This window comes from Belonocnema kinseyi, chromosome 3 (genome assembly GCF_010883055.1).
Source record: "Belonocnema kinseyi isolate 2016_QV_RU_SX_M_011 chromosome 3, B_treatae_v1, whole genome shotgun sequence".
Lineage (NCBI taxonomy): Eukaryota > Metazoa > Arthropoda > Insecta > Hymenoptera > Cynipidae > Belonocnema > Belonocnema kinseyi.
The window spans coordinates 69,575,196-69,588,570 of NC_046659.1; the positions used below are offsets into that span (position 1 = coordinate 69,575,196).

Sequence of the window (13,375 nt, forward strand, 5' to 3'; positions counted from 1 at the left end):
AGCTAGCTGTTGAGTTAAAAAATTACAAAGTTGCAAAAACTTTCCAAGAAAAACTAAAGAAAAAAATGTGAAAAATAAAATTATGAAAAAACAAGACATTTTGCCAAAATATGTATTAGAATTTATCTCATTTTTCGAGCCAATAATCTGGCTTACCAAAAATCGTGGGATATGTCTGTTTGCAACGAATGGAAGGGAAGATCATTTTTTTGTCACTTTGAATTTACGATTCATTTCATTTGTAATAAATCTTTTCACCCCTTCACTGTCAGTGACACATAAATGGGCAAAAAAGTCGTGCCACTTTTGAATTATGACACATATATGAGCAGTTCAAAAGAAATTTATTTCACTTGATCCGATTTAATTGTGCTTAATCTGATGTTGGATTTTCAAAATTCATAATGATGATCATGATCATGATCATGATCAAATATGGTGGATATGAATTATTTAAAATGGTAGGATCGTGATAAAATGGTTGATATTGAGGTTTTTGAGGTCACTTCATCGTAATCTGGTGTTTGATTCTTGAAATTCAAAATTGAGGATCCAATATGGAGGAACGAATTATTAAAAATGTTCGAACCATGATAAAATTGATGATACTTAGGTTGTTGGGGTCGCTGATTTCATATTTAATGTTGTTAAGCTAAAAAATGTTATCAAATTCAATAAATTAAATGTAAAAATATATTCGATGTGGCATTAGAAATTTTAAGTAAACAAATTATAAACAACAGATAGGCACAAAACGAGGGCGTGACGGTTAGTGACTCCTTTTTTTATTATTTTAGTTTTTAACGTAAATATGAACAATTTGAGCAAGTTCTAAACATTTTTGATAATTTTGGTCCACCATATTGTATCACAAATCTGATCAGTATCCGAACATTTTTAATCCTTTATGTCCGTCATTTGGAATTTTGAAAATCGAACATCAAATCAAGGCCCAAACATTTTTCATCATTCATGTCCACTATATTGGATCCGCCATTTTTAATTTTTAAAATATAACAACATATTTGGTATCAGATACCTCAAAAAACCTGACTACTTCCAATTTTATCCAGATACAAAAACAACTTGAGATTTAGATTCAGCAACCCAAAAAACATTGACACTGCAAATATCACGTGATTCTGAAGTGTTTTTTCTCAAAAACATTTTTGGCACATGTTTTTTTTCGCCTGACTGTGAAGAGGTTAATAGAAACAATGTTAAATTTTAAATAGACAGAATTGTCAATGTAATTTTAATTAGAAGTGTCGTATTACAGAGTGACGTCAGGGATGTCACGAGGTTTTAACGATGCGTGAGTAATGCATTTGCATATAGTGTAATGGTCAGTAAATAAACTTCAGATTTAATTTCGTTCAGCATCATCGAACTGCTGGCATCCGTGGTAAATGAAGAGAAATTAATTTAATTCTGAGTCTATCATTTTATAAAGGGCGCTTTTCGTATTATGTGGAATATGCATTAAAATATATAATTTTAATACAGCCATACATTCTCATTTATTAGATTTACCGCACCCTTAAAACAATGTTTTATTGCAATTTTGAAAAACTATAATCCTTTTTCTGTACTGCTGTAAGTTGTTTGTCACTTGTAAAAGTTGAAATGCATTTAGTGGATTTCAGGTTTATACTAAATCCCAAGGTGTCAAATTACGATCTAATTCTGGGTCAGATATTTGCAATGCGTTGATCCACGTTTGGATCAAAATTTGACACCTAGTGATTTAGTGTGTCACGAATTGCTAAAATCTTGCAGTTGGTGTTGATAAAACTATAATATTATATATTTAGTGATCAGTGAAATATGATTTAATTGAAAAAGGAGGCTTCTGCAAATATGTATTAAATATTACGTAGGCAATGACTAAATATTTCATGTATTTTCACAACATCAATTCAACTATATTGATATGAATTAAATAAAAAACAATACGCAATAACATCGTTACATCTGGAAATCGCTGGTATTAAATTCAATACATTTTTTTTATTGAGGTAAAATTTAGCTAATTTACAGTGAAATTTATCTGAATTTGTGACTAAATTTTGACATTTAAATTCAAACAATAAGGTATTAAATTTAGACTAATTTTGTTTGAACCTAGACAATCTTGGCTGAATTTAAAACAGGTTAATTAAATGTAACTAAATTTAATTGAGAAATATAATTCATGAACATTCTAATTAATTGTTACACACATAAAGAGGGTCGTTGAAAAATCCCTATTTTGAAATTCCCTAACTTTCCATGACTTTTTCCACTTTCTTTCTTCAATGCAGATATAAAAACCACCTTATAACTAGGAGACTAATATTGTTAACACAAAAAAAGTTTTTTTCTTTAAATTTATATTAAAGACTTTTAGCGATAAAAGTTAACCAGAATTTTAGGAAGGGTAATCCACAAATTACATGAGATGATTTGAGGTTTGTGTGGGAGAGGGAGGGGGGAAATCTTACTTTTTCTGGTGAGGGTGTGGGGGCAGGATATTCTTACGTAAGACAAATTTGTATTAAAAAACAGTAAATCCACATATTACGACATTTTCAACCAAGAAGATTAATTTTCTACCAAACGAATTAAATTTTCAAAAAAATGCGTGAAATTCTATCCAGAATGTTTAATTTTGAAGCCAAAAAAAGAATTTCCTACAAAACGGTTGAGTTTTCAAACCCCAAAGTATGCATTTTTAAATTAAAATTTAATTTCTTACAAAAATGTTGAATTTTAAACCAAAGGAAAATAAATTTTCTAAAGAAAAGTTTAACATCACTCCAAAAAACGAATTTCTACAAAAATGAAAAACGGAATAGTAAAATTTTCATTTAAAAAAGTTTAAAAAAAAACAGTTTTTAACCAAAGAAATTAATTCTGAACAAAAAAATAGACTGTTCATAAGATAATTTAATTGTTGACCAAAAAGATGAATTTTAAACCTAGAAGGTTGATTTTCTGCCACAAAAGTCGAATTTTAAAAAAATACTTTAATCTTCAACTAACAAAGATAAATTGAAAATCAATAATGAAATATTCTGTTTAAAAAAATGTTAATTTCCAAGAAAAAAGATACGAATTTTCCACAAAATAGTTATTATAGTTATAGTTATAGTTATTATAGTTATTATATTTCTACGATCATAGATTAATATCTAGTCAAAAAAGACGAATTTTAACAATATAGTTGAAGATCCATTACAAAAGTATGTATTTTAAACAAGAAAGTTAATTTTCAAACAAATAGTTGATTTTTTGCCACAACAGTTGAATAAAGAATTTATAGCGAAACAGCTCGATTGTCTGCCAAAAAGAATGTCTTTCTAACAAAATTATTGATTCGTCAACAAAATAATCAAAGCACACAAGTACACTGGATTTTCTTAAACTGAATTTGTGCGTTTCTAGAATTGCTGTCTTCAGCAGTTTTTGGATGAGGGGAGCCACGGGACTACAAGAGAGGCGTTACTCAGTCAATCGTTACAAATATATGAAGGCCGTACACTAAGTGCATCATGTTGCACCATGCGTCCAAATATAACATAAATAATTCACGCGGCCCTATCTGTTTTTACAAGTTCCATCCTGAATTCAACTTCAGCTTATCGAAAATCCCCAGGCTCCTTCAGGGGTTTCTTGACATTCCCTGACCTGTAGCAACCCTGTTAAATTAGTCTGGATTAAGTTCAATAATATTTAACGGGATTTAAGCAAAATTGATCTCAATATGAGACATCTTCGTCTGAATTTCAGACGTGAGTCTTAAATGCACCAAAATTGTAATTAAAATCAGTTGAATTTTGCTACAATTCAGATACATTTTACAGAATTAAACAATAAAACCATTTTAAAACGTAGAAATTTTAATCGTTTCTTAACTACATAATTATAGCTCATTAAAATATATTCCAAATTAAAACTAAGTTCATTATTACTCACTCTACATTATCAATTGATTTTATGTAAGCTTCGTATTAAAATTCATTACGCAAACAATGTCTTATGGCCCATAACAATATGTAATAATATTGAATAATTTTCAAATAAAATGGGGATTACGAGTTGTGTCAGAATTTATAATGCAGCCGCAATACATATAATGCATATTAAATCATGAAATACTAAATTATATGATTCAATCTAATAAACATTTTCCTATCCTTCTCTATTTGAAATAAAGAATATTAAGATTTTTAATAACCAATCCATTTTGTCTCTGATTAAAATAAACAAAGAATATTGCATTTCAATATCAATATTAATAGTTATAAATTAATGTTATACAAATTTATTTTATTTCACTAAAGCCTTATTAAATTTCTTTTACCAAAAAGAAGATTAGAATATAAAATATCTATTAATTGAAATCATAAAAAAAATGTTTAAACATTTTTCAAGTGAGTTTTCAAAATAATATTATTTAAATAATAAGGACTGAAAGTCACTGGAGAAAATTAGATTGTAAATTCTTCTTCTTTATTTTATGCAAATATTATAGGAGTGGCTTAAATAGAAAAGACTTGGAGAAGGCGAAGAAGAAGATCATAAAATTTCAAGAAAACGAGCCATAAATTTATGACAGAACTGATAAATCATGCTATAATTAGAGCTAACTCTAACACTTATACAGAGCCCTTATATGTGAGTTGCATTAAACTTGAAGATCCTTTGCTGTCATTTTCGAAGAGAGTGGAGATTGTGGAGATTCAAAACCCGAAAGGAGTTCCAAATTTACTCTGCAAATATACACATCAAGAAAGTAGAAGATTCATATTATTAAATTAAAAATCAGAGATTCAAATGATATTAAGGGGCATTTTCTGATAATTATTAACTGTTTCAAAATTCAATATAATTCATCTAAAAACTATAATAAGTCTGAAAAATTGGAGACACATTGTCGAAATTATGTTTCTTCAAAGTTTTATTTCTAAAGAAACAAAAAGGAGCGCAACGAAAGTTCTGTCACATTTCTTTTCGTTCTTCTCTATAAGAAATATGATACCAAATAATTTTGACATTATGTATTCGCAGCCTCATTTTTCGATCATTTTTATACTGAGCTTAGGTTTTAGCCAAATTATTTTCAATTTATCGAAATAATTGGCAAATATCCAAAAATGCCCCTTAATTTCGTTCAAATGCCTATAAAAAATGTTCGTTATAATATAATTGAGGTTTTAAGTCTCTTTTTTAATTACTTAAAACCTGGAAAAGCTTTTTAAAAATATATAATTTTTCTTTAAATAACTTGATAGAAGAGTGAAAATAAAACTGTTTATTCTTACAGGTATTTTTAATTTTTCAATACTTAAAGTAAAGTAAATTTACATCTCATGATATAGTTATTTATGCAGTTTTAAATAGAAAGTTCCATATAATAATGATTAAAATGAGTATTTCTTAATTAACATCCTAAATAATTTGTTTAATGAATAGTTTTGGAAAAAATGTACTGAACTGTTATAAGAAATTACGTTCTGTTCTGTGATAATTACATAACTGTTTTGTCACCATGTTTACTAGGATAAAAGTAACCATTAAACCTAAGTTTCCCCATCTCACACGATTAATTTGAAAAATAATAATTCACTAAATTCGTGCAACTTCATGTTACCGATTCATTCGCCCCTTAAATATATTGTTTTCAAAGGAAATAAGATTATACGTATTTTACCTTTTTGACAATAATAATTTTCGCAATGTTATGAGTGTTTTAAATATTAAAGTTGTTTTAAAAAATATATAATTTTTCTTCAAACCTTTAATTGTTCTCTTTCGAAATCCACCAGAAAAATAACAAAATGGCGGCAATTTCCTTGAAAATATTAAAAGTTGATTTTGTCAAAAACACCACCTTTTTCAATTTTTTTTTTATAAATTGGTACTCAGAGACCATTTAAAAAATTACCTTAAGCTTTTTTCGGGCAATTCCCCACCCCCACATAATGCTTTTTATGTAGCAAGTACGAATTTAAAAAGAAGTTGTATAAAATAAAGAAAGTAAGGGTTTCTATTAAATTTTACGTTATCTTTCTGACTGAATTTTAAAAATATGAAAAGTTAATTTTATGGAAAAAACATATTTTTATTCTATACAATATTTTGGAAAAATGAATATTTATATGAAGAAGACATTCTGTAAAAATTAGGCAGTCTAAATCATTGTTGAGGCAATCTTATGGAATCTCTTGTAATTCACCCTTACAAAAAAAATTATAGGAAATTCAGTATAAGAAAATAATGGTAAAATATTCAAAGAATTGATGCAGTAAATAGAGAAATCACAAACTAATTACAGAATTTCAAAAAGTTGAAAGATTTCAAATACTCCTGATGGATTTCAAGGACTTCTAAGAATTTGATGGGATTTACACATAACATTTAAAGTAATTCTAAAGTAAGTTCTCAAGAAATTTAAAAATATTCCCGTGGATTTCAAGGAATTTCATAGGATTTCGAATCATTTTATGGGATTACCAAGATTTTCAAGCATTTCTGGGAATTTTAAGGGATTCTAAAGGATTTCAAGATATTAACATAATTTCAAGGGATTAAACATTATTGCGATTTATTTTGATAAATTACGATTTTTAAAGGAAAGTGTTCAAGGGCTTTAAAAGAATTTTGTATAATTTCAAAGATTTCAAGTAATTTTTAAAGAAATTTGGTGCACAAGTGAAATTAAATTAAATTTCAAGGCATATAAATTCATTTTTTACTTATTTTAATGGATTATTACAGTTTCCAAAGGAAAGATTTCGAAGGATTTTAAAGTATTCCAAAGGATTTCCAAAAATTTCAAGGGCTTTTAAGGTTTTTCTTAGGATTTCAAGAGATATAAAATATGCTAAAGGATTCAACAGAATTTTTTGGGATTTCTGAACATTTCAAGGGATTTTTAAAAAACTTTCATAAATAAATTAACTTAAATTAAATTTCAAGGGGTCCTTAGCGATTTCTAAAGATTTCAAGCAATTTTACCAGATTTAGTCTTTTATTGAATCTGCAAGGATTTCAAAGGTTTCTAGGAATTTGAAATCTACGTTTTAAAGATCTTTAATGAATACATTTAATTTATATTGAAGGACTTTTAAATTAGTTCTACATATTTAAATGAATTTTTACGATTTCCATAGTTTTAAAAAGGGATTTGAACCAATTTCTATAGAGAACCTTATGGAATAATTTATTTTATTGCAAGGAATTTCTACGATTGTAACCATTTCAAAGGACATGAAGGAATAAAGAAAAATTCCAAGGATTTTAAGATTTTTAGTTATTTTAAAAAATTGCAAAGAATTTCAAGAGATTTAAACTTTGTTAATGGATATTAGCGAATTTCACAAGTCTTAAAGGATTTTATAGGACTTCCAATTATTTTTATTATTTTAGGAGAAAAAAATGTTCTACAAAAATCTTTAATTATAGGTCAAAAGTGAGACAGGGCTGAAGTAAATTTTTTTCTTTTTCTTTCAAACAATCCTAAAATTTTAAATTCTCATAACTCTAGTAAAATTATCTTTTTCTAAAAATAGTCAATAATTAATTCTCTTTTATTTTAATTAATTTAATGAGTTGAGAAAATAAAGAAATTGTTATAAATACATATAAAAAATTAATATTGTAAAAACAGTGTTTAAAAGCAATAAAGAATGTATTTTTATTTTAATTTTGCACCATATATCAGCATAACTCATAAGACCGGAAATCATATTGACATTTATATTGTATTTGCAACAGTTTCGTGCAAATATTAATTACACTTCGTGCCCAAAGGGCTTCGCTTCGTGACAACCAGATACATTATAAACGATCAATAACGTATCCCAAACTCCCTCACAATGAAGTAGAAAACACCATCAAATATGCATCAGCCTCGAAAACTGACATTTAAACATAGTACCAGTTTGCATTGTTGCCATATTCACTAAAGTTCCCTGAATTGCTTTTCCCTTTTTCTCGGCGGCTTAACACAAGCTGCACTAGCTACCCGCAGGTCAACAGGTGATTTTTAAACTTTTCTTCTATATTTTATCATTTTGTATTATCCCTTTTCACATATTAACCATGAAAGCATATATAGCATAACCTACAAATCGATGCAAGCAACCTATACTTACTCAACACCTTAGCTCTGAAAATTTATAAAATTTAAAAAAAAAACATAGACAAAAATTGTACCTCCCCTTTACTCTGTGTCGTCTGCTCATTGATTCCAGGTGGGTCTTTTCGGTAAAATAGATGGCGCTTTGAACATAATACAACATAACCTCTTACTTCATAAGAATGTCAGTAACACGTTAGCCAATTTGTTAAGTTTTAATTTGTTTTTTGTTCAATTATCATTCAGTTTTTTCTCTTTATTGTCGGTCTAAGTTTTTTACATGAAAAGGCCGAGCTAGGTATCAAAATGACAGTGCCAAAGATAAGTGGAAATGATAATGAAGGAAATAAAGCTAAGAAAACAAAGGTAGTTGTATAATTTCTTTTTCTTTGTTTGGTTTTGACTCAAAATATTATGCGAATGTTTTTCTATGTATAAACGTTTTTTCGATGTAAAAATAAAAGTTTTCAGTAGATTAACTTATCTAAAAGTACTTTAAAAATCAAAACGTGACTGATTAAAGTGGAAATTTCTTAAAAATATTAATATCAATTAACAATTTTGTTTTCAAAATCTATATTCGGACATCAGATTAAGGAATAAAACATTAGTCATTCATATAACCCGACACAATTTTTTTGCTTCGAAATTTTCAGGGATTAAATACGCAGAAGTATTTAGAAGTTTATATTTGGATAACAAATTTATGCATGTTTTCAGATGAATTGAGTATATTTATAAATATTTTATGATTCGTGATTTAGTTTTATTTTTGAAAAAAGTTTATACTTTATTTTCAAATTTCAGTTCCATTTATCAAAAAATTACAATCAGAATATAAATTTCATAAAAATAAAAAGAATAAACATAAATGTGAATTGTTAGTTGTATGGTTGCAATAAAATCAGGCTAATAAACTCTTATGTCGTTTTTAATAAGTTTAAAAATTGATTTTAAATATTCTTAAAAATATATAGCAATTTCTGATATAAAATGCTACCAAAACCAAAAATTCTACGAAAATGGTGAATTTAATGACTGAAGAATAATAAGAACAATCTTACGATTTTAAAAATTAAAAATACCAAAAAGCACTAATAAAGCTTAACATGAATGGTTCTGAATTGTAAATCTTCTGTCAAATTAATGATTATTTGTTTAAAATAACCGATTTCTGGTGCAAAATGTTAACATAACCTTAAATTGTTCTAGAATTGTAAATCCCTTTTGTCCTTTTTTATATTATTCAAATTATCATGGCTTTTTTCGAAATGCCAATTTTCAAAGTAAAATTCTAACTTTACCTAACATTGTTAAAAAATTTGGAACCTTTTTTAAAATTTAATGATTTTTTAAATAAAATATTTTAATAACCGCGCAAGAAATGAGCAAAATCTGAAATTGTTGAAGCTCGTACATTTGATTGTTTTAAACATTAATCATTGGATTTAATTCTAATAATTTTTTGTTTGAGAATAGTTTTCAATGCAAAACACCAAAATAATCTAAAACTGTTAATAAGTTCATAATTGTTGAAATATTCTAAATCAGGTTCAGATTATATTGATTTTTGTTTGAAAAATGCCAATTTTTTATTTAAGATTCTGAATTAACCTAAAATTGTTAAAAATATCAATCTTTGAAATCTAATGTTTTTTTAAAATAAAAATTCCAATTTCCGACGAAAAATAATAACACAATCCACAATTTTGCAACCTTATAAGTTGAATAATTTTAAACAAAAAAATTGTTTTTGTTTGAAATAACTGCTTTCCTGTAAAAAATCTTAATATAACCTGAAACTGTTAAAACATGGCAAATCTTGTTCAAACTACAATAATTTTTTTTACAAATTTTTTATGTAAAACTCGAAGGTAATCTAAAATTATTCAAATTTGTTGTATTTTGTTTTATATTATTTAAAATAACAATTGTCAAGGAAAAACACTTACATAATCCAAACTTGATCAAATATTCTAAATCTTGTTCAAATTATAATTATTTTTTGTGTAAAATGCTAACATAATCTAAAGTTGTTAAAATATGTGAATTTTTTTTGTTTAATGCAAAATTCCAATTTTTCAAAAGTTTGGAAATCTTGTCCAAATTATAATGATTTTTGTATTAAACACCAATTCTTCATGTGAATTGCTAACGTAATCTATAATTGTTAAAAAATTATGAACCTTTTAAATCTAATGTCCTTTGTTTAATAAAAAATGATATGGTAAATAAACTTTAACAAAAGCAAAAACTGTATGCTGTGAAAAAATTTATTCTTGAGAATCTAATAATTTCTGATTCAAAATATTCATTTCCAGTGTAAAACGCTAACTTAACCTTATATTATTGAAAATTTTTATTCTCGTTCATGATTTTAATTTGTAAATACTAAACGCTAGTGAAAAACACGAACAAAACCTATTTCTTAACAAATCTTAGGTCTTCTTTGAAACTATATGACTTTATATTTAAATTCTTTACAGAAAATATTTCTTCCCGACGAAAAGCACTAAAATAAAAGTTTTTTTCATATTTTAATTTCGTTATAATTTTATCGCTCAAAATTATTTAAAAAGTACAAATATTTCTTAATCCATATGAGGTAGGGAGTAAAAAATCCATTGGTTGGTTTTATAGACAGAATTATATGCCGAAAAAAGAAATATTAAGAATCGGCACGTTTGAGAAATTTTTTGTAGGATAAAATGAATTTGATAAATGTATTGATTTTTGGAATAATAAAGATACTTCGGGTAAAACGGGATATTCTCAAGAATTAGGCAAAAAGTAATTCTGTTTGCAAATTGTACAATCTTCTAAACATTATTTTTCACTTTTTCTATTTTTATCATTTCCCTGATAACTTTACTTTGCCTCTTAGCCTTTTCTTCCAATTTATTTTTGACTTCTGCCATATCACTCTCGGAATAACTGCCTTTTTGACTTTGTGGTTCGTTTCGATGGCATATTTTTGCCTACAGACACTTTTGAAAAATGAAACTTTTTATTAAAATTCTTTCAATCCTACAGTTAGAGAATTTGTATGCGAATAGAAAATTATTCGAGCACTTTTTAAAATTCATAATACTTTGCGAACTATCAAAGAGAATGCCTGTTCCACTTTTTCAAAAATCTGAAAATTTTTCATATCTTGCAACATTTTTTTCATTTTGCATATTTCAAAAATATGTAAACTTCGGCCAATTTCTGAAATGTTCTGATTCTTCTAATTTTTTAAACCAACAATTTCATATTCGGAGATTTTCAAACTGCTTATGTAAAGTTTATTTTATTTTGCAAAATGAAATCTGACTTGAATTTTAATATTCAGTTTAATAATTACTTACAATTGAGTTAAATCACGGTATAAACGGTATGAATATATAATTATGTACTGCCCTTTTAGCTTTACTTTATATATTTTTACTTCTGATGAAAGGCTGTGCTCTACCGATAACCTTCTCACCCCTTTTTTAACGCCTATTTAACTTGCATCATAATCCTTTACGTTACTTAAATTTGAATTTAATTTATAATAAATTCGTTCAATTATTCAAAGCATGTAAAAATTACCAATACGTCATAGAAAAAGATCTTTATTCATTTTTAAATAAATTAAATAAGTTTATCAGGGCAATCAACATGTTATTTATCATTTTTGATCGATATCACGAAAAGCTGCCAGTCAAACTATGCTATTACCATCTTTTCAGACTGTATCTGAAAATGCCAGATTAGGTGTTAACCCTGCGCCGACTGATGATGACATTGAGCTTTGGGATCAATCTGGGTTTATGTTGAGACAAGACATGGACGATTACGTGACACAGTCAAAGTAAGTAAAAAAAATTATATAGATAAGTAAAAACATTTTTTTAAAGAAAATCTGCCGGTGAGTCACCTTTCTACTTTTTTTTGGTGATTTTCTAGTTTCTTTATAGATTTTTAGCAGGTTAAATTAGTTGACATTTTTAAACTTTACATTTAAACCTACAGAATTGCACAAATACATTCTACACTTGAAAAATATTACTATTTGGACCTTTATAACTTACTTTTACGTTTAGAATATTTTCTCCAAAAAGTTGTCAGCACTCCTATATCAAAAACTATGCTAACATTCATGACATTTCCACCTATCCTTATATGACCGAGATTTGTATTTGTATTTGGAAAATTGTACTTCATAAAGGAAATGTTATATTTGTCACGTCATACGTCATCAAAAAGACTAACATGCTAGCACGCTTACGGATCACGACTTTTCATCTGCGCATTCGTCGAAAAGCGCGAATTTATTTAAAAATAGATAGTATATAATTGTAATATTACATTAATAATAAATTATTAAAAAAAAAATAAACTATTTATTCGATTCAATTTAATTAATTTGTTTTAAGTGAAAATTTGTAAAAAAAAATTTTTATCTGTATTATTATTGATAGTATTTATTGATTTCAAATCCACCCGCGCTTTTCGACACATGCGCAGGTAAATATTCTATACAAGGCCAGGCGGCACATGAAGGTCTCTTGACAAAAATAACCTGAAAGTCGCGGTAGGGGTGGGCGTTGAAATAATCAATCTTTATATTGCAAGTTAAAAAATTAGAAATTAGACAATTTCCAATTGTCATTTTTACAAAGTAATAATTGAAGCGGTTTGTCAAAAAGGGGCCTGAGTAGTATTTTGTTTAAAATGAAACAAAATACGCAAAAAGTGCCAATTAAATTATTTCTAATTAATCTTAAAATTGATTGCAAAGTATGATGATTGTGGAAAATGTATCTAAATATTTGTTTAGATGCCCGCTGATATCAGAAAAAATAAGTAAACCGTGTGAAAGGACAATAATTTTGTAAATTGAAAAAATACAGTGAATCAGAACACCTTTCAGTAAAGAAAAATACCAGCTAAATCATGACCTGTGTGTCTCATTGTCGAAAATTAATTTAAGTATTATAAAAACAAACAAAAAAATTCGATAACGGTCTCATCGAGCGCTGCGCGCGCGGCTCGCCAGTTCGTTGAACCTCACCCTTCGCGCTCGGACATAATTACCCTTCGCGCTCCGCGTTTGGACATTTATTCTTTGCATTTGGAATGCTTCCATGAAACGTTATGGAAAATATCTCTCTTAGATCGCAGTATTTATATGCGTTTTCATATTCTGAATTTTCTACTTAATTAAGTATAGTTAAAGATTAAGTTTCTCAAAGCTCTGTAGGCTTTAAGTTACACATTCTC

At 27.1% G+C, this 13,375-nt stretch overlaps 1 protein-coding gene across 3 annotated transcripts in view; it reads left to right on the forward strand.

Moving 5' to 3' along the window:
* The window catches only part of LOC117169642 (phospholipase D3-like), a 76,615-nt gene that overhangs the window by 37,740 nt on the left and 25,500 nt on the right, over nucleotides 1-13,375 (forward strand). Inside the window, exons 1-2 of one of the 3 annotated variants that reach the window (XM_033356119.1) lie at nucleotides 7,958-8,025; nucleotides 11,842-11,963. In XM_033356119.1, the coding sequence (XP_033212010.1) occupies nucleotides 11,923-11,963 (41 nt within the window). In that variant the 5' untranslated portion in view covers nucleotides 7,958-8,025; nucleotides 11,842-11,922. Of the gene's footprint in view, nucleotides 1-7,957; nucleotides 8,026-8,312; nucleotides 8,492-11,841; nucleotides 11,964-13,375 lie in introns of those variants that run through there. The other 2 variants (XM_033356118.1, XM_033356120.1) reach the window with 2 other exon arrangements.